Raw genomic sequence first — 22388 nt, 5'->3', positions numbered from 1 at the left:
CTCTTTGCACATAGAAATGGAACTTAACACTCCTGAAGACGTGGACTACGCAGCAAACAAACTGCAGGAAGAAATAGTCAAAGCTGCGCACCAAGCCGCCCCACCATCTTGCCAAACAAGACAACAGTCTCCGTACAACATCCCCCTCACCTTGGAGGCCCAACACCTACTAATACACAAAAGATGGGCCAGGAGACGCTGGTTAAGATTACGCACGCCTGATGCCAAATCCATGTACAACGAAGCCACGAGGCATCTTAAAGCTGCTCTCGCCCTGCTTCAAAAGAGGTGTATCAGCGATGCGCTGGTACGAGCTGAATCGCCCACTGACGCAGAGTTTCAATTATGGAAATTTACAAGAAAGCTCAAACGGCAGCCAATACGACGTCATCCCATTCGGAGCATTTCTGGTTCCTGGCACATTGGAGACGAAGCTCAAGCTGAGGCTTTTGCAAACCACCTTCAAGACCAATTCACGCCGGTGATTACCGCAGAGGCCTCAGAAATCGAAGCAACAGAAGACATCGTTCTCTCGCCCCTCCCAGCTGAAGACCAGATAACTGGATGTACAAAAGAAGAGGTTCTTGAACACATCAGAAGAGTGAAGGCAAAAAAATCCCCTGGATATGATCTAATAAACGGCAGAGTCCTTAGAGCACTGCCTGACTCCACCATAGACTACATAACTATGGTGTACAACGCCATGCTCCGCATCCGGCACTTTCCAGCCTGCTGGAAGCGCGCCGTGATTGTGATGATTCCTAAGCCTGGCAAACCCGTGGGAGAAATTGAGTCGTACAGACCAATTAGCCTGTTGCCAGTACTCTCCAAAATATTCGAAAGAATATTTCTGGAACGAGTACTGACACATCTGGGACGCCAGGAGGCCATTCCAAACCATCAGTTTGGCTTCAGGAGACAGCATGGAACACCGGAACAGGTTCACAGAGTTGTGCACCATATCCTTGGAGCCTTTGAAGAAAAGATGTACTGCTCTGCCGTCTTTTTAGACATCAAACAGGCGTTTGATCGAGTTTGGCACCTGGGACTGCTGCAGAAAGTGAGGACCACCCTTCCAGCCCCATTTTTCGCGTTGCTATCCTCATACCTTATTGGAAGAACCTTCCAAGTGTCAAGGGGGCAAACAGTATCCTTGACTAGACCAATTATGGCTGGAGTACCACAGGGTAGTGTTCTAGGCCCAACACTTTATACTTTATTCACAGGAGATATGCCAACTCCCGAGCCAAATATAGGAAGTACAGATGCAGTACTCATAGCGACCTATGCAGATGACACCGCCATCTTATCACGTCACGTATCTGCGCAAGAAGCTTCAGACTCACTACAAAAATATCTGGACTCTTTCGGACGCTGGGCAAAACGGTGGTGTATCACCATTAATGCACAAAAGTCTGTACATACTACCTTCGCCACTAGAAGAGGAGATTGCCCAAGCGTTGCATTGGGGCCCACTATTCCCAAAGCCTCAAAAGTAAAGTACCTTGGTATCACTCTTGACAGAAGGCTGACTTTTAAAGCGCACATAAGTCAAGTAACCTCAAAATGCAAAAGCAAGCTAAAAACCCTCGACTGGATGCTGAGAGCTTCAAGCAAGTTGTCTTACAGCAGCAAGGCCGCCATCTACAAGGCAATAGTTGTCCCAACCTTCGTATATGGTATCTCTCTATGGGGCTCCTCGGCGAAGACTACAAGGAACAAAATTCAGACCCTGCAGAATAAAGCACTACGCAGATGGACTGGAGCCAGCTGGTTTGTAAGAAACTCAGTCTTACATAGGGATTTAGCAATTCCCACAGTTGCTGAACTCATTGGGCGACACAGTTCAAGATACGCGGACAGACTTGCAGCGCATCCTAACCATCTCGCAAGCAACCTGGCTATAAACAACAATAGGCGAAGACTGAAGAGATTGCATCCTCTAGACAATATTAGAACTAATTAAGATAGTAGCTACAAGTGCAGAATAATTGGCATATCTGCCCTCCCATTAGTTAAGGTTTAGAGCTAAATGCGCTATAGAGTCTAAGACAATAAGCTGCAACAAAATAAAGAAATAAAAACGAAAAAAAAAAAAAAAAAAAAAAAAAAAAAAAAAAAAAAAAAAAAAAAAACATTTTCCTTACTTAAGCTTAAATCTGTTTTAGTGAACTATTTAGACTATTTAGTGAATTTAGTTTTAAGTAGAGTCAAAGTAATAAAGCTAAGTCCATTATAGAAGGAATTTCTGGCAATGCTAAATCTAATTAACTTTAAAGTTTCTATTATTTATTGGCTGCAAACAAATATGTGTTGTTCTTCTTCTTCTTTTCATTTTGATTTTATAGTATTTTGATTCCCACAAGTGCTTGGCTGACAAATGCCCCCACATTAATGAGTCCGCAACGTTCTGGGCAATGCAATTGGAGCGGCGGCATGTGCAACTGTCATATGGGGCAGAGATTGCATTAATTGCAATTACAAAATATGAGCGCATAAATATGGAAATATATATATATATATATGTATATATATACCATATCTCACATGGAATGAGTATGACGCATATGTTTTGGTTTGAAATCGAACGCACAGAGCTAAATGAATCATGGCACTGCCTGAGGATCGTCGCAATTTGTGACTACTGTACAGTTGTCGCCCGTATGTGTGTGCAACCCGGCGTTTCCTGCATGGGTGTGGTGTGACTGTGTGTGTGTGTGCATGTGATTGTCAGTCTGATGAAAATAATGAAAACAACTAAAAGAAGTGAATAAGCTACGAAATTTACAAGTTGAATGAAAGCTAAACCAAATGTTATCGACTAGCTGATACCCTGGGTCAGCTCAGGAAACAGAACGAGAGCTTAGCAGTTCGCAATTGAGTAATGTTTGACAAGCAACAAGTTTACAAGTTGAATGGAAGGGAATAAATATAATCGACTAGCTGATGCCCTGCAGAGCTTGTAATTTACATATATGAAGGTAAAAATGGACTTAAGATATGGTACAATTGGATATAATGCTTCAGGTATATAGCGTATATTCAGATATATACGAATATAATGTATAATCTATATTTTTGCTATATTTTTAATATCACAAATTCTTGAAAACTTGACAAAAATAAAAAATAATTGTGAATTACAATTAAGTTATAAAATCAAAATAATTTATGATATATTTGAAAATATATTTTACATATATAAAATGCATATAATAATACATATATTACATGTACATATACTTATAATTTTTATTTTTATATTTAATTTATTTAAGCAGTTTTTTATTTGCTTTTTACATTAAAAATACTTGCAAACCTAGTTCAAGGCAAAAAGTTAAGACTCAGCTCTAAAAATGTAGAGCTTGCAATAAAGCTAAAAGCTCATAAAGCTGCGCGAAAGTAATGCTTGGCGAATATATACCCTATAGTCTTAAGGTTTAGGGCCAGATAGAAGCGTTTCATTAAAAACATTTATTCCCTGATACATTAAGAATATAGCAACAAGAGTTTACTCCTTAATTTTGAAATAACATACAGATTAGCATTTACTTCTAGATCAGTTGAGCCTAACTGTTCTCATTTAGCTTAAATTAGTTGTGCATATCCAAAGAAATCTTCACGCTGTCTATACATCATCGCCAGATCTGTTTATAGCCCCACTTTCACTGTCACTTACAGGGTATAATAAAATGCATGTCATGTTCATGGCATTGTTGTGTGATGTGTTGTGCGAGTGTATGCATGTGTGTGTGTGTTTGCATGTCGCATTTTCCCGGCCTGCGCACATGTGGATAACTTGAGTGTCTGTCAATTTCCAGAGAAATATGAAAATTAGCCAAGCCAAAAGACACCGCACCGCTACCCCACAATATGGCCCCACGTCCCGCTTTGAACTCCCCTTTCTCCTTCTTCTGTGTAGTTCGTTAAGTGAGTTTTGTGCGAAAATTTTATTATTTTATTTGCATACATATTTATATTAACCATACAAAGCGATGGAGCTGAGTTTATTTTTGCAGTGACTGAGTGTGAGTGAGAATCAGTGTGTGTGTGTGTGTGTGTGAGAGAATTTTATATCCATAGCATAGCCATGTGATTTGCATGTGTTGTTCGTCATCTGCGTCATGAACAGCATTATCATTAAGCAATTGCAGTTGCAATTGTTATTGCTATTATTCATGACTGTTATGACAATAATGATGCTCAGCACATTCATCATCATCATCATGATAATGGTCATGATGATCACTGATGATATTCATAATGTTTGACTGCAATTTACTATTTACACTTCATTAGGCGGCGACAACTTTAAGTGAAATGTGTCCACATTGTTGAGTGCTTCGCATGCATCTATATGCAACTAAATCTATCTCTATCTGTTTCTGTATCTGTATGTTATATATTCATATGTGTAGAGAAGATCTTTCTTTCTGAAATTGAGAAAAGGTGACCGCCTAATTGAAAAATCAGCTCAAGTGTTGGGCTCGTATCGTAGCGTTGGAAACAACTAGAAAACTATCAACTAACTCGGCACTTAACACTTGACTCGGAATAAAGTTGAGCGCTTAGCTCCTCTCTATCCGAATTAGATAATGGTGGCTAAAGCGCTCAGGAAACAAATTTTTCAGAGTCAAGGTAATTGATTCGGAGCGGTGCTAGAGCAAACTAAAAGTGCTGATAGAATTGTTTTAGGCGTGCTTCATAGTTTTGGGTGTTAAATCACTTTTTCGGAATAGTCTTTTTCGGAGTAGACTCAACTGTGTCTTGATTCCGTTGTTTTTCAACACATACTAATTTTTGGACGAAATATTCAGTTTTCGGAGTGTTCTTTTTCTTGGAAAGCTAATTTTTTAGAATACCTAGTTTTCGGGGTATTCATTTTACGGAATACCTATTTTATGTATTATTCGTGTTTTTTCAATATTTCATATTTTGGAATATTTATTTTTCGGAAAAATCTTTTTTCGGAGTTTTCATTTTTCGAATGGAACGTTTTTCGGAGTGTTCATTTTTCGGACTACTTATTAATTGAAGCATTAATTTTACGGAATAGCCATTTTCAGAGTGTTCATTTTTCGGAGTATATTTTTTCGGAGTAGATTTTTCTGTTTTTTTTTTGTGCTATGTCAAATAGAAGCTTACTCAATTTTTTCATTATATTACCATTTACCATATTGGGTACAAATTATTTAATACAGAACTGATAATTTGCATAAATATGGTCTAATTTTCATTAGATTGAAGGCCAATATAAACTTTAAAGAAATGACAGGTGCTTTATCTTAATTCATATTATCATAATTTATTCATTCAGTAAAAAAGCAATACCGACATTTATCTAAAGTTTCGGAATCAGTTCAAGAGCCCAAGAGCAATTGCATTATTGTTTTCACTTTTATGTGACATAAGGCGACTCTATTATCTCTATGATTAAATTAACGAGTGTCCGAAGCGGATATAAAAACTAAAAGAGAAGAAAAATAAACAAATATATAAATAGAAACAACCCACTTGGGAGCAAACGATGTTGATATCGTGCTAGCATACATATATTTCATAAGCACGGAAATACTATCTAGATAGCCTTTAAATTTTTAATTATAATTATAAGCAATCCAGTATAAAAACCGAACTAAGAAAACAAGACCTTCACGTAAGTGCAGGATCGAGGGGGCGGGGCACGGAATATATTAAATATTATTAAATCGGGGCAATGCACAAATCAATTGAGTTCGCGTCTAGCCGATAACCTCCATAGAATAATATCAGCGCAGAGTTAAATATATATGTATATAGGCATATAGGCATATAGTTTATATGTGTTGTGTAAATATATTAAGCTTTGGGTGGGTCAGTCAAATGCCTCAACTACTTGGCACGGGTTTTATTTTTTTGTTTTTTGTTTTACTTCACTTTAGTTAACTTTACTTTACTCTAGTTTTTTTCTTTGTTTTTTATTTTTATTTTCATATAATGCCTGATTTCAATGTTGAAAAATCATATTAAGTGCGAGTAGCCGAGTGCGTTTCAGCTGAAAATTGTTTTCGTCATGTCAGCGTAGCGCTTAAAAAGGTGACACTACAGAACCATACCGGAGAGGGGCCTGTTCCGTCAACATCTGGCTGGCTAGCTCGCCTAGGCTAGCTATAAATATTCAACAATTAAATGCTGGGCTTATGTCTAGGGGCTTGAGCCCGGGCCACTTCAGATCGACAGCGACAACGACTAGGTTTTATTTTTCACTCAGTTTTTTTTTGTTGTTTTCCTTATTTTTTGTTTTAAGTCGTATGTGCTTGCTATTGCGCATATTTAACCCTTTGGGGTTAAGTTAAGCATTACGCTTACGATTTCGTATTTCGTTTTTATTTTGCGCGCCATTTTGAGATTTATTTTCAATGTTTTAATTTAAGTTTTTCTGTTTTTGTTTTTTAGTTCTGTCCCGACAGCAACATTTTAAGCCGTCTTGTAAAACTTCATGTTAGCAATTTAGCTTATTTACTATATAAATATGTATACATATATATATTTTTTGCTTGCAATTATTGGATCGTAAAACAGTTGCTTATATCACGACTAATCAATTTTTTAATCTGCTCGCCCAACAACAAGTTCTTGCTAATCAATAAACAAATTATAAACATTTACAATGATTGCTCGTCTGGCTTATCAAGCGCCCATTCGCAAGCTGGTTTATCAAGGCTATCTCGCTTCTATTTATAATTCACGCGCCCACCTCCCCTTCTAGCATACTCCTATATTGTTCCATGTGCTGCAATCCGCATATATAAAACGCAATTTGAGCGCATTTATGTGTACATGTTTTGCTTTTTTTTTTTGGCCGGGCACGTGCCACGTGGCAGGCAGGTGAAATTGCTACCCTGAACTTAAGAGTTTATGGCATCTAAAATTTCGGAGTAGTATAAACGGATTTCTAATTGTTTCAGCAGCAAAAACAAACATTGCTAAGTAGCTCATTAACATAATTCACTTGGATGTACAACAAACATTTTTTCGGAGTGTGGAGTCGGAAATATTCTTGCCTTTTAATTTGCGTAGGTAAATTCGGAGTATGTTCGGAGTTTTTTATTTTAATTTGCATTTTATAATACATTTTGCAATCAATTCGGAGTAATTTCAGAATTTTTCTGAATTTAATATAATAATTACGGAGTATTTTTGGACTGTGTTTTAATGTGATCATATTAATATATATATATATATATATATATATATATATATATATATATATATATATATATATATATATTTTTTTTTTTTTTTAAATTGCTGTTTTTATTTGCAATCTGTCTTATACTAGACAATAAACAAATGTTTTAACAATAATATTACATAACCGGATGGCCTGGGCTCCAATGAGATTAATCCATATCTTTACCTACTTTATATATTTATCTATTTCTGTAGGGCAGGTCTAGGACATGAAATCTTTTAAGTCGCCTTTGGTTGCTTGAGTCATCCAGTAGTCTTAGTGCTAGAGCATTAACGTGGTTATGCAGTTTATTCATGTATATTTTAGCATATAGTTGTATTTCTTCCTTAACACTAATTGATCGATATAAATTTATGAGCAATTCATTTTCGATGTTTTTTGGAGTAACCAATTAAATGTTCTAGCCCCTCAAGTATTTAAGTCATTGTATAGATTAACAAAAATACCTTAACGAAGCATATATATATGATTTAGGATTAAGCTTCAATATAATTTTTATATTTATGATATTGATAACTTGATTAGCTATCACACCGAATCGAATCTATCGATCGATTTTGTTATATGAGTGCTCAAGACTTGACGGCTAATAGCCCTTAGATGACACTCACCTGGCTCATTGAGCTCCTGCTCCATTTGCTCCACTTTATTAATCTCCATTAGCTGCTGTCCATCGGTAATTGTCAGATCTTGGGGGTGCTTCATAATAAACGAGTGTACGTTCTTATCAAATATAATTCACAATCATGTGCGAGTCATGCTTAGCAACTGTAAACGAACGATAACGATAAGTGCTTAGTTTATATATATATATATGGAAACTGTAATACAACTAGTCTATCAATATTTGAAACACGTAAATGTGTCTTATATAGCTTTAATGGGTTTTCGATCGGAGCGAGCGAACGATAAGCCGCCATAATATCCTCAATAAAATACTAAGTATAATACAGCTATGTTCTGGTTACATGACAGGCGAGGCAGGGAGCCAATTTTTATGATCCAGCTAACATATATATATATATGCCTGGTGATATATTGGCTTTATCTGCATTTTTAGTTGTCCATTTTTATGAGCAATTCATAAACCAAAGCAACTCTATGACACACCCCACGCGCAGAGCTTTTTGTGACTCGTAGCGCCAAAATAAATATCATATTGAAATAATCTATTCCGAAAGCCCGTTGAAATAAACAGTCGAAAAAAATTTCTTCATTTCTCTATCGGAAAAAAAAAGTGGAGAACAACAAATTTCAGGTTCAGTGATAAGAAGTTAGTGATTATTATCAAACGTTTATTATTTTTTAGCCATAAATGTTTGATAAGCCAATGGCAACTATATACGTGGTCCTCACTATCAAATCGGGACGGCTTTACCCCTTTACTTAATCTCCACGGCAACAGCTTTTTATATATTTCAGATCGTGCCTGAAACGTGACTCTTATTTTCAGGTAGTGGAATAGGGTTTTTGCATATAGTATTGGTAGAATAGCTTCCTGTTAAATATGACATTTAGTGGGCATACGAATGTTATAATAGGCTAGTTTAAGTATAAGAATAATACTATCCTATATCTATCCTTTGTATGAATATCATGTGTGTCGAATAGAAATATGGATATAGATATAGAATATGTTTTGATATACTCGTATATATGAAAACTGAGATAGCTGGGAATATGGATAGAAAGCGATATACTAGGAATCGTCAATGATATGGTCTACCTATTAAATACAATATTGAGCTTAATGAAATATAATGCGACTATATTATATATAATATATTATATATAAAGCAACGTTTCTACTGTTAACAACTGTTATACCGTGACAAGCGCATTTGATTCCACTCTAATATCAAAATAGTTATACCTATTTTGAGAAATGAGGATATAGAACCCACATTTTTATTTTCTTACTTTATGCTCAACAATTTATTCAATCAAATATTACAATAACCAATTGAAACAAATATAACAATCAAAAATATTACAATAATCACTAGAACTTAGAGATCTTGGCTGTGTTTAGAGCCTCTGTCATGAGTCGTCCGAAGTCGGCATGGATCATGGTAAAGAGCTTAACGGCGCGTTCCTGGAGGAATTGGCTGGCATCCGATAGATGCTCCGAAACATTGCGCACCAGACGCTTACGTCCGCAATTGTCCAAAGTGTAGGTCCAGAAATCGGTGACTTGACTGAAATTATCCTCCGTATCGCCGCTCATATAGCGATAGACATCACCCGAAACGGGACAGCAGGTCTGCAGAGCAAGCGCTCGAGCGCTCTCCTTGGGACCACAAAAGGAGTTGGGAAAGTAATTGGGTGCACCATCCTGATTATCGTTGACAGTCATCGCGCCATCACGTTGGAAGTTCTTGATATTCACACGATAAGGACAGTTGACAGGGATCTGCATATAGTTAACACCCAGACGATATCTCTGAGTATCGCCGTAGGCGAACAGACGGCCCTGAAGCATTTTATCTGGCGACGGCTCAATGCCAGGGACCATATGAGCCGGACTGAATGCCAACTGTTCGACTTCTGTAAAGTAATTGGTGGGATTACGATCTAGTACCAATTTGCCGACTGGTAACAGAGGATACTCCTTTTGCGGCCACACCTTGGTCACATCGAAAGGATTGAATTTACACTTTCTGGCCTCCTCGTTGAGCATTATCTGAATAAACAAACTCCAACTGGGATAGTTGCCCTTCTTGATGGCATTATACAGATCACGTATTGAATAGTCTGGATCGTGAGCGGCCAACTCTGCGCAGCGACGTGCATCCAAATTCTTAATACCCTGATCTGTTTTCATGTGGAACTTAACATAGAAAGTTTCACCACTTGGATTTACCATGCGGTAGGTATGGCCGCCATAGCCATGCATATGCCGATAGCCATCGGGAGTGCCCCGATCACTGAAATACATGAGCAGAGCATGCATTGTCTCCGCTCGCAGCGACATAAAGTCCCAGAACATGTCCGGATCCCGGAGATGCGTCTGTGGATTACGTTTCTGGGCATGCACAAGACTGGGGAAGAGCGCCGGATCCCGCACATAGTACACGGGCATATTGCAGCCCACCAAATCCCAGATGCCATCCTCCGTATAGAACTTGATCGCAAATCCTCGCTGCTCACGCACCGTATCCGCCGATCCACTCTCACCGCAGGCCACTGAGAACCTCATGGCAATCGCTGTCCGTTTCTTGACACGATCAAAAATCGATGCAGCACAGAATTTGGTTATATCATGGGTGCATTCGAAGTACCCAAAGGCTCCGGCGCCCTTGGCATAGGCCACGCGCTCTGGTATACGTTCCGAGTCGAAATGCGCCAACTCGTCAAGGAAAATGTAATCCTGCAGCAGAGCAGGGCCTCGCGGCCCAATCGTCTGTATTGCATCCTTGACCCCAATAGGTATGCCACCCGAAGTGGTGCATTCCTTGGGTGGTTCTGAATCTTTGTTCTTGTAATCGATTAACTGATTGGAAGCCGGATCACGTGAACACATTTTGAATTTCGCTTAAACTGTATGGATATGTGCAATATACAGAGACTGAAGAATATTTCAACTTCAAAAAATTTGGAAATCTGAAGCGATTATTATATATAAACTGAACGAGTCAACAATACGTATAAATGAGTGTTGATGTTAAGTTCAAAGCATTTTCATTTTGAAAGAAAAAACTCATTTCGGAACACATTTCTTTTCATTATAACTATACTATCTAATCTGTTCATATATATTCAATTTATTCTCTAGTTAAGATATTTCAGCTGTTCATGAATCATGAAATCTATTTTAAACTCATGATTTGATTTAGTTCAATTGCGTAGTCAATTCTAAGAACTAGTTCCGTTAGCTTAGCAGTTCTTGATTGATGCTTGTTTTGTGGTTCGTAAGCAATTCGCATTAGTACTTAAATAGCTCAATAGAATCTTTCGTTCATGAACAGGTCAGTTATTCATTCATCAGTCTGGAACGTAACAAACAGACGTCATCATCATCATCGTTCCTAATCGATTCAAATATATCGTTCACTGATCACCCGCAAATAGTTCAGTAGTTCAATTTAATGAACCGTTCAATCGAACTATTCTCATTTGGTTATGTACCTAGCTCTCTATCTATCTATTAACGATAAGAGATCAAACAGCAATTGGCTCTCTACTCTAACCTTATGACTAGCTCATCAAGTATGGCAATTTGTCTCTGGCAATTATCTATCAGCTAGATTTTCGACGCATGCAAAGCTCTGTTTGCACGCGACACACGTGTCCATGGTTGAATGGCAGTCAATATACTAAGTAAGACTAAAAGCTTGAATAGCTGAAATGTTAAGCAAATAGGCAAAACACACACATGCAGAAGAGCGAATGAAGGTGTGTATGTGTGAGTGTGTGTCTTTAATTGCACACACATACACATCTATATGCACTCACACACGCACGCACACGGTTGCATATGGAAACTTACTTGAAAGCTCGCCGTTGGAAGTAGCTGTCGTTGTTGGTGTTGTTGTTATTACTGGTATGCAGTTACTTTTGTTTTTGCTGTTGCTTTGGGTTTTTATCAGACGCTGCCGCTGCTGTTATGGCTGTTGACTCTAGTTGACCGCATGAATGAAAGCGAAGCAGAGCAGACGACCGAACGAACGGAGACGCGCGTCACACACTTGTTGATTTCCTTCCTATTTGTGCTTTTTGCATGGTTCGTCTTTATAATTGAAAGCTGATGTTTTTAATTTTTTCTTCTTTTTTGGCACTCAAATCGTATTTTACACGCTTGCACACCTCTTCGTGTGCTTCTTATTGCTATTTCTTTGTTTTGCTTTGGCTCTTTTCTTATTATTATTTTTTATTACTGTTGCACTTAAGCGGCTTTTGCCTGTCCTACTGTTATTATTATTGTTATTGTTGCTCTTGATGTTATATAGACGAGTGTGTGTTCGTGCTTGTGTTTGTTGTTTGTGTGTATTTCTTGCTGCGCGCCAATTAAAGACGTAACGGCGAACACTTGGACATTAAAATGATTTTATTTTATTTTCAGCTGCGACTCTGTTGCTGCATATTCATTTATATCAATCAAAAACGATATATATATATTTCTTGTTATTGTTTTTGTTTTTGGTCGTTCTCAGTGCGAAGTCGTCACTTGAACTCAACTACGGCTTCTGTCTGCAACGGTCGCCAGCGACGGCAGCAACAAGTCCCTTCGCACACACACAGAGAGAGGGAGAGAGAGAGCTTGAGCATGAGAGCGGTATGCACTTATCACTTCATTGCTCGCTCTGCCTCTCTTTTTCTTTGGCACGCTCGCGTCTACACTTACACAGCTGCTTTGGTTACACACACATGAGCACACAGACGCCGCTGTTGCTGTTACGTATTTGTTTTTGCAAAAATCAAACAATATTTTTTGTGTTATTCACTTGCTGTTTAAAAACACGTCAGAATTGCATAAAACGCGCGTGCCTGATTGTTTTTTTTTTTTGTTAATCAAAATTTTACACACTTTGCATTATTTTTGGAGCGGGGGCCTGTGCCGCTGGCAGCGGGTTGACTGAACCCACACGCTCACACTAATACACACAGTCCAACTAGACGAGGGCACAGTACGTACCACAGACGAATACGAGCAATAGGCGACTGAAAATCAAAGTGGCAAAATCCAACGGCACAGCGAATTGGTCGGTGAGTGAGGGAATGTGAAGAACGTAGCAATTGGCAGGCAAGCGAAACCAGATTCAAAGGGTTTATCGAACAATACAACCAAAAATGCCAACTTTTGTATGTTTACCAAAAAGAAGCTACGCCAAAAAAAAAAATAGCAACAAATCACAAATTTTAACAATATTTGCGGAGAGCGTAAGAATGTGGCATTCTCGTGCGCGCTCTCTCCCTCTCTCACTCTCCACACACTACTCGCGTGCATGTGTATGTGTGTGTCACTTGTCACGTCGCATAGTGCGCCGCACTGTGGGCGGCTGATCGAAAAGCGTGCTGCCAGCTGTTCCAAAAAGCTAATACTATAAATATCGATATGATTGTAATCGATATCTGTGTAGCTACCACAACTGTGATAAATGTTAATCAGCTGTTATTTAACAGAGCGATCGCTGCCTAGCTGTTTGAATGAATTAAATCTTTTTAATTTAAATTTTATGTTTTTATATAAAATTTTTGTGTTATGTTAGAAAAACTTGTTTATTGAGATATTTTTGCCTGCTAACTGGGTACAGTGGGCCACTAAATTAATATGTTTTTTGTTTTTTAAGTATATGTAAATATGGTTTAATGCTCACTAAATATTTAAATATATTTGAATTATTTACTTAAATTTATGAATATTTTAAATATATATATATATATATGTATGTGTGTGTATGCATGTATGTGTTTAATATTTACAGTTGTTCAGTTAATGCACATGCATACATGTACAGTTAAGGTATTTTAAATAAATAATAAATTAGTATAAAGCAAAATGCTTTCTTCCATTTTGTTTTTGTTTTTGTTTTGAAATGCGCTCTCTGGGCGACGACATATTTCATTTACAGTTTTACAGGAATATTACGTATACGTATCTATAATATATATGTATGTAAGCATAGTGGGGAAACAGTTATACGTAGCAAAGTTTAGTACAGATTTTTTTTTTGTTTTTTTTTCATATCAATTACAATTAAGACACATTTGTTAAGAAAGTTTTTGTTTTTGTTTTTCTTTTATAGTAAGGCCATAAAATATGAAAAAGGAAATTAAATTAAATAGACAGTTACATAAATTGCACTAAGTATTAAAAATTTAGCTTAGATTTGTCACGTGCTGCAGAACTGAAACACAGGTACGATTGATTTTTCCATTTCTTTATGTTCTTCTTTTTAGCTGCGCTCTCTGTTATTATACGCGCGCACCTTGGCCACGGTGCACTCAAGCGCCGCTTGGATGTCATTGAACACGGGCACACCCTGCCGCTTGGCCAGATCAATTAGATACGAGCGACCGCGATTGTAGTCCTTGATGGCGGCCACAGTTAACTATAAAGAACCCAATTGGAATCACAATTAGAAATTTTATGGCAAAGAAAGTTTCACAATTAATGAAAAATCCAATTTGAATTAAATTAGAAATTTTAGTTAGACTCTAAAAATATGTGAGAAATTATTGATATATATGCAAATATTTAATATTGTGAGAATTTAAAAATAAACAATTTTATACCATTTTTTCTCAGAACTCATATACTAGCTTCTAACTAACCCAATTAGATTTTCCCATAAGCCCAATCTAACTTTCCCATCTCGCTCACCTTTTCACCGCCCAACACACAGTCCTCGGGCAACATTTGCACGGCGAGCACCACGTTGTACATGAGTCCAATGCAGTGGGCAGCCAGAGTCATGGGCGCCAGCGATCGCGTCTCGTTGGTGATGACAAAGAGCAGCACACGACTGGAGTCCAAGAGAGCGGGATTGTAGAGACTCTGGCGCATTGCCATGGGCGGCAGCGACCAGCTCAGTGATTCCTCGGCCACGGTTAGCTCCTCCTGTTCCTCCAGCTGCAGCTGGTTGCCACGACACTTTCGTCGCGTGCGCACAAAGGAGTGCTGCTGCTGCTGTTGCTGATCCTGGGCGGCAGCCACTTGCGGCGTTGTCGACGTCGTTTGCTCTGGCTGCTGCGTGGCCAGTTGCTGAATGCTCTCGTGCAGCGCGGGCGTATGGAAGCTAACGTTCTTGGACTGCAGATAGGGAGCGGCCAGCTGCTGGCGCCACTTGGTGCGCAGCACACAGCTGCCGCCCAAATAGACATCGCGCAGATCCAGGCCAGAGCAGCAGAGGGCATCGCCAGCGCTGGCTATCGAGCTGCTGCTGGAGAAGACCGAGTCATTGGAATCGCTTTCCTCTTCCTCCGGGGCGGGCTGATGGCTGCTGCTGCTGCAGCTGCTGTTGGCGTTGTTGCTGTTGTTGTTGGTGTTGCTGACAGCCATAAACGGTTTGGTTTCTATCGTTTTGGTTGTGATTATTTCAGTTGTCTCTATCGATTCCACATTCAGCATTATGTGTGGCTGCAATTTTTTACCTATGGACGCGCCGCCCAGCGGCTGCGGCGACGAGGTGCCGCTATCCCGACTGCGGCTCAGCTGCTCGAACAGGCTCTGCCGCTCCAGATCGTGGCCAATGCCGCTGCTGCTATTCGACGGGACGCTGGCATTGCTTGACGTGCGCGATATATTCTTGCTGGCAGCATAATAGATGTCCACATCAGGAGCTGCAGTTGGCAAACAAAAAACGAAAGAAACGTTAGTTCAGCTGTCTCGATAGAGTGATTCAGCTATTCAGCTATTCAGCTCACCGTTGGTAAAGTAGACCTGCGGCGGCGGCACATTCGTGCCCTTGATGGGCGAAATGCAGCCGCTCTCGTGTATCTCCTGCTGCAGCACTGAGAGGTAAGCGGAGATCACACAGAACAGATCGAAATCGATCAGCTCCTGGCAGCTTCTCTGAGGCGGCTCCTCTTCCAGTTGCTGCTCGCCCGCCTTTGTACTTTGCGTTTGTAATAGTTTCAGTGATTCGCGTTGATTGATTATTATCTTATTCAGATTATCTAAATTAACTAAACTCTGAGCATAGCCTAAAAATAAGAGAGCACGTTTACACTGTTCCACAGTGAGTAGTTCGCTTTGGGGATTGACGCGATCGAAGGCGCCGCGTACGGTACTGCAAAGATAGAAGAGATGTAGTTTTATTAGATATGAGATTTATTATGATAATATTCATATATTTTATTTTTATATAAGGAATCGCATTAAGAATGCCTATTAAAGTAACTTCCTCTAATTTCAAGAGAGAGTTCAGTTTAACGAAGCTCAGTTTACGGAACAACGAACGGATTCTATTTGTCATTAGTCATTAGTCATTAGTCATTAGTCATTAGTCATTAGTCATTAGTCATAAGTCATTAGTCATTAGTCATTAGTCATTAGTCATTAGTCATTAGTCATTAGTCATTAGTCATTAGTCATTAGTCATTAGTCATTAGTCATTAGTCATTAGTCATTAGTCATTAGTCATTAGTCATTAGTCATTAGTCATTAGTCATTAGTCATTAGTCATTAGTCATTAGTCATTAGTCATTAGTCATTAGTCATTAGTCATTAGTCATTAGTCATTAGTCATTAGTCATTAGTCATTAGTCATTAGTCATTAGTCATTAGTCATTAGTCATTAGTCATTAGTCATTAGTCATTAGTCATTAGTCATTAGTCATCTCTGTATCTCTGTATCTCTTATCTCTTATCTCCCACCTCTCATCTCACATCTCCCATCTCCCTTCTCCCATCTCTCATCTCTCATCTCTTATCTCTCTCTCAATACTCACTCTAATATAGAAGATATTTTGGACGGTGGATCTCTGATGCCAGATAAGATATCCTTGGTGCGCTGCAGGCCAGACGGTATGTTATCCAACACTGGCAGACCGCGACGGGAGACCAGCTCCTTAAGTATCATTTGATTGCGACTTAAATCGAGGTATTCTCTATAAAAAGAAATCGAAATAAGTAAATAGAATTCAAGGATAGTTTGACTCGAGTTAACATACTGATGCGAAATAGGCTCATGCAGGATATTCTGATTTGGTTTATAGGGATGCAAAACCAACACCAGCTGCTTGCAGTTTTGACCCGCTATGTGTGCCGCCTCGATGGCACCAGCAGATGCGCGTGTTTCCGAATCCATAACAAAGAATAATACGCGTGCCTTTTCCTTGGCTCGATGCTCCAATTCAATGAGATCGGGCGTCCAATCGGATACTTGCTGCAGCGTTGGATAATCGAATTGTTAATATAGAAATTTCTACAGATATCTCAATTTTGTTATACGTACAGGATTATAGAATGAAATGCCCAGCTCTTTTAGTGCGGGTATAGCTACATCGGCTCGCCATGTGGTTGGGTTGCAGGAGCCGCCGAGGAAGACTTCGACTGGCTCATTGCTGGCGTTCTTCTTCTTCTTGGTGTCGTCGACGCTGCTAAATGATTTTGTACTGCGCAGCTCCGTGGCATAATTCTCAGATTTCTTGTTGTAATGCTTAGAGGCAGGTGTTGTAGTTGTTGTTGTTGTTGTCGCTGCATTGGCTGCGGCTTGCCCAGACGTTTGCGTTTTATTGGAGCTATTCGCTGCTTGGGCAGCATCGTCCTGCTGCTGCAGTAGAGAGCTGGAGAGTTGTTGGTATCTAACATCAGTGAAGTTCGATGCGTTCGATAAGTTTGAGGCGCTAAATGATGTCAAACAAATTTTACTCTTATTTTCAGTTCACACAAATCGATTCGATGGAGGAACTCACCGAAAACGTTTCAGATCCGCGGCCAGCACACAAAATTGTCCGAATGTCAAGCCGTTCGTCTGCCCCCGACCCTTGCGGGCCACCTTCTTGGCCGTTTGCAGCATTTCGCTGACTGTTCAAGGAAAATTCCCATTAGTTTTCATCATTTTCATAATTTTCATAATTTTCATAATTTTTCATAATTTTTACTTACTTTGCTTTTGGCTCGGATGAAAGCTTAGCTCGTGGAAGAGCTCCTGTGTCCGCTCATCGGGCACCACATTGCAGCGCGCCTTCGCTCTCCAGGCATTCAGAATTTCTCTGTAAATATTATGAATAATGAAAAAACAGTTATTAAATAAGTCATCTACATGTTTGTTAAAGCAATTAACAATCGTCTGTTGTTTATTTAGCCTAAATGCAACTTTTCATCATATATTTAATTAGTCATTTATTTATTATTTTTTATTGACCAATCGCCTTTCTTTGCGATTTTCAAATATAGTATAGTACTGTTGTTGGGCTGATATAATGGTAAGGCTTTGTTTGTAGCTCTCCTATCTCATTTCTCATCTGTCACGTTATATCATCTTTCATCTGTCATCTGTCATTTCCTATTTCATTTCTCATTTATCATGACTCGTCACCTATCGTCTCTTATCTCTCCCTTCGTATCTCTTGTGTGTTATTTCTTATCCTTATATCTCATCTGTCATCTCTTTTCACTTATTTTTAATTTCTCTTCTCTTTATTCTCCTTTCTTCCTTTTTCTCTCATTTATCGTCTATCTATTATCTATTATCTATTATCTATTATCTATTATCTATTATATATATATTATATTATCTATTATCTATTATCTATTATCTATTATCTATTATCTATTATCTATTATCTATTATCTATTATCTATTATCTATTATCTATTATCTATTATCTATTCTATTATCTATTATCTATTATCTATTATCTATTATCTATTATCTATTATCTATTATCTATTATCTATTATCTATCATCTATCATCTATCATCTATCATCTATTATCTATTATCTATTATCTATTATCTATCCTCTAGCATCTAGCATCTAGCATCTCTCTTCACCCTTGTCTTATATCATCTCTCATTTCTTCTTATTATCATCCTCATTTGAACCTCTCTCTGCAATTCTCATAACTTAAAATTAGGCTTTCAGACTATAATTTGTATAGCTGTCTAATAATATTGACTTTTTAAACATTTTAACACTTCTTCTATTTCTAATAAAATTTGTTAATAAATATTCCCAATTAATTACTCAATAAAACTTTAAATTAATCAAGCAGGAACGCCATAAGCAAACAAAGCCAACTACCTGTCTTAACAAATGCTTTACGACACTTTCCTTTTTTATAAATGGCAATGAACTAAGCGAAGGACACGCAATAGTATGACAAACTGCAACAACAACAACAACAACTTTTGTAAACAAAATTAAGAAAAGCAAAAAAATTATTTTTTATAGGAAAAAATAACAACAAAAAATGGTTAGCTTTAAATGTTTCTCAATTGGAATCGGATGCGAGGCACGTTCCATGTTTTGAGAACACCAAAACGAGTCATGTTCAGCATTTAAGTGCCAAAAACGAGAACTTTGCCATAAATTAGCGAGACAACAAAAAAAAAATGACGTGAGAAAATTGTGCTTTACGCTATTTGTGTTGTGGCAGCTGCTGTGGCAGCCTCCGGCAGCATGGCAATTGCAGCGTCTGCTTCCGTATTTCCTTTTGCCACCAATTGGCAGCTAGTCAGCGGCGACAACAACGACAACAACAACAGCGGCAATCGCGATGCATACAATGGCAATTGCATCATTTGTGCAGCGAGCTGAGTTCAAGAAATAATTTGTTTATTGCAAATATTGCGCATACGACGCGTGTGCCACAACAAGAGAACAAAAAAGAGAAAAAGCAGAAAATTATCATATATGCCATGTGCATAAATATATATATATATATATATATATATATATATACATATATATATGTATATATGTCTATAGAGCTGATATTGTTTGCGCTTATAGGCAACTCAAACTGGGCAAATGATATTTCGCGACGCAGTTACTTGATTTCCATTTCATTTTGAAATATTTTTTACACACACACACATACACAGTGTGTACAATATATTTTGTTTAATAATACATTTTGTTTTCGTTAAATGGAAAACGCAAAAATGATATCATGCACAATTTAAGTTGTAAAAACAAATTTCGTAAACAACAACAAAAATATAAAAAAAAAAAATGAATTTGTTAATTTTTTCTTTGTTGCTAAAATTGTAATTTTCGAAATACATTTAAGAAACCCTATTGACACATTAGCACAATTAAATTACATTTTGTAACTAAATTTAAATGTAATTTTATTTTAATTAATTTAATTAATTTAATATCAAAAATATTTTAAAGCACACTTGAAATATTTTAAAATACTTTTTTATTTAGGTCTTTTTGAGCTGAGCTACGTTAGGCAACTAAATCTAATTTGGAATTTAATAATACTCAATTTGTTTGTGTTTTAGTCCCACTTTGGGCATTTTAACACTCTTATCAGCTGTCAATTGAGAGCAGCTCGGGAAGCTGACGTCAAGTTTTGTGTATTTGTTTTATATTTTTTTCAATGTCGACCATGGCAAATTTATACACAAACAAATTAATAGCTAATTAAGCAGCTACATACGTATGGGAGCTTTTATAGAAAATTTATAGGCGCCAGCTGATAAACAGTATAGGCAAATAAATTTCAAATGCAAGTACATTTGTCAGGAAGTTTTTTCCAGCTGTTGAGGCTTGGGCTGAGGTCTAGAGTCGAAATAATATTAAAGAAACCTATTTAAAAATATTTTTTTAATTTACTTGAAATACAATAAAAAATAAAAAAAAATTATAATATATATTGATATAAAAAATTACTAATTATATTATTTTATTTTTCAATTTAGTTAATATATAAAATAAAATAATACTCAAAAATATTAAAATTTGCAAAAAATTCTTTTGTTTTTGACCTATTTTTTATCAATTTTATTTTACATTTATTTATTTACTTTTATTGATTTTGAGTCTGATAATGTATTATAAAATTGTTTGCCAATTTTATGGCTACTTCAATCCATAATCTAGCTAATTTAGTGTACCCATAAAAAAAAGTATATAGATAATAATCACAATTGGGTGCAACGTTTCGATGAGGAAATTTAAAAATAAGAGATTCGCTCATTCATATAGAAATATTTATACCTTAGGCTTAAATGATTTCATTTTATTTAATGAGTTCATGTTTTTAATTGCTTGTTGATAATATTCTTTGTTATATATAATAAATAAATCTACTCAATACAGAATTTATTTTTAATCATTAAATAATTGCTAATTATAAAATGTTTTTCAGTTTTTCTTTTGAATACTTTAGTAAAAAGTATAAACACACTTAAGAAATTTAATTGTAATCGAAATAATAAACTAATATATATTATTAATAATTATTAAAAATATATATATATATATTTATTTTATATGAAATAAATAAAAGTCTAACACCTGGGCATGAGCATTTAGAGTGACTTATATAATAGGCTTAAAACTTGATCTGTGTTTATTTACATACACATTTAGTAGAGCTTAATTAATATATGTTTTAGAATAGTCTGCTACGAATTGTGGACATGTTGCGTAGCTAATATGAATTATATATACCCATTTACCTGATCTCTTTGTTTGGGCATACAAATCGCACTAAATATCACGCCCAATTAGCAAATATGTTGCGACTGTTTTTTGAGTTGTTTTTTTTTTAACATTTTTTTTGCTACAGAGGCGTCAGCTTAGTGGGGTGACAACATTTTTTATGGCCTAAACAAACTAGTCTGGTTGTTTGCTGCTGCCCACACGCGCAGCGAGAAAACAATTTAATCATAGACTATGCTCAAAATTTGGTCAGAAAAATAAAAACAGCTGAGAGCTAGAGGGAGATGGAGAGCGAGAGCATTGTGAATGCAAATGGGGATTATGTCATTGCCAAGAAACTGAAAGCCAATAGACCAAAAGGCAGCGGCGGCGACAAGTGCAGGCTGTGGTCAAAACTTGTCTACAGACAGAGGGAGAAAGAGAGCAAGAGAGCGTGAAAGAGATGGCTAGCGAAATGCCAATTACATGACTGCATCAACAGCATCAGCCACAGCAGCCGCAACAGCACCCCAGACATATGTGTACAAGAAGATGGCACGCCCACACATGCACAAAGGCGTAGGCAGGTGGCGAGGGGTGGTTAAACGGCTCTTGGCAACGCTCAAGTGTTGGCCACACTAAATTTGGCAAATTAATGAGTTGGGCCAGCTCTATTTTTGGGGCGCATTTGGCCCGTCTCGATCTCCATTCCGATCTCGTTTTCGTTTGCCGCGTGGGCGTCGTTGTTTTTTTTTTTTTTGGGCTGCAGGTTGCGCCATCAACTTATTTGGTATTTCTCTATCTGTGTGTGTGTGCGTTTTTTTTATGGCAAACAGACATAACAAATTTTATGTTTTGTTTACACATAAGTCAGAGAAATACACGAAATACACGCATTGTTCAGATGTTGAAAGATTTCCGGGCACAGCGCTCCTCACTCAATGAGGAAGTGCAATCGCAGTGGAGTTACTTCGAATTGTGCATATAAAAACAGATGCTGACTCTTCATGTTATGCTCTGTGTTTGTTGTTATTAATGGGGTATGATAAGCTACTATATAGACACATTTTGTAGTAGTTCCATAGTGTTAAAAATACTTTTTCGG

General features: G+C 37.4%; 3 protein-coding genes across 6 annotated transcripts in view; all 3 read right to left on the bottom strand.

Annotated features, from left to right (window-relative positions):
- The window catches only part of LOC111600348 (transcription factor HNF-4 homolog), a 35597-nt gene extending 22712 nt beyond the window's left edge, over positions 1-12885 (bottom strand). The window contains exons 1-2 of the mRNA XM_023316420.2: positions 11724-12885; positions 7846-8002 (exon numbers count right to left, since the gene is read on the bottom strand). Coding sequence (XP_023172188.1) covers positions 7846-7939 — 94 coding nt within the window. The 5' untranslated portion in view covers positions 7940-8002; positions 11724-12885. The remainder of the gene's footprint in view (positions 1-7845; positions 8003-11723) is intronic.
- LOC115483408 (catalase) lies at positions 9222-10900 on the bottom strand. The gene has a single exon (XM_030225200.1). The coding sequence runs from the start codon at positions 10755-10757 to the stop codon at positions 9237-9239; it is 1521 nt and encodes a 506-aa protein (XP_030081060.1). The 5' UTR covers positions 10758-10900; the 3' UTR covers positions 9222-9236.
- A 1155-nt stretch (positions 12886-14040) lies between the features above and the next one.
- The window catches only part of LOC111600347, a 40920-nt gene continuing 32572 nt past the window's right edge, over positions 14041-22388 (bottom strand). The window contains exons 2-10 of one of the 4 annotated variants that reach the window (XM_030225199.1): positions 17787-17893; positions 17594-17705; positions 17134-17524; positions 16850-17064; positions 16628-16786; positions 15602-15966; positions 15329-15517; positions 14559-15250; positions 14041-14286 (exon numbers count right to left, since the gene is read on the bottom strand). In XM_030225199.1, coding sequence (XP_030081059.1) covers positions 14131-14286; positions 14559-15250; positions 15329-15517; positions 15602-15966; positions 16628-16786; positions 16850-17064; positions 17134-17524; positions 17594-17705; positions 17787-17893 — 2386 coding nt within the window. In that variant the 3' untranslated portion in view covers positions 14041-14130. Of the gene's footprint in view, positions 14287-14558; positions 15518-15601; positions 15967-16627; positions 16787-16849; positions 17065-17133; positions 17525-17593; positions 17706-17786; positions 17894-19264; positions 19376-22388 lie in introns of those variants that run through there. The other 3 variants (XM_023316416.2, XM_030225198.1, XM_023316417.2) reach the window with 3 other exon arrangements.

Source organism: Drosophila hydei, unplaced genomic scaffold (assembly GCF_003285905.1).
Source record: "Drosophila hydei strain 15085-1641.00,03,60 unplaced genomic scaffold, DhydRS2 tig00008124-arrow-arrow-pilon, whole genome shotgun sequence".
Lineage (NCBI taxonomy): Eukaryota > Metazoa > Arthropoda > Insecta > Diptera > Drosophilidae > Drosophila > Drosophila hydei.
The sequence above is the reverse complement of the archived record's forward strand: the minus strand, read 5'-3'. Positions and strand labels throughout refer to the sequence as shown.

Coding starts and splice junctions, on each gene's coding strand:
- LOC115483408 (XM_030225200.1), bottom strand. CDS start 10,757: ATGTGTTCACGTGATCCGGCTTCCAATCAGTTAATCGATTACAAGAAC.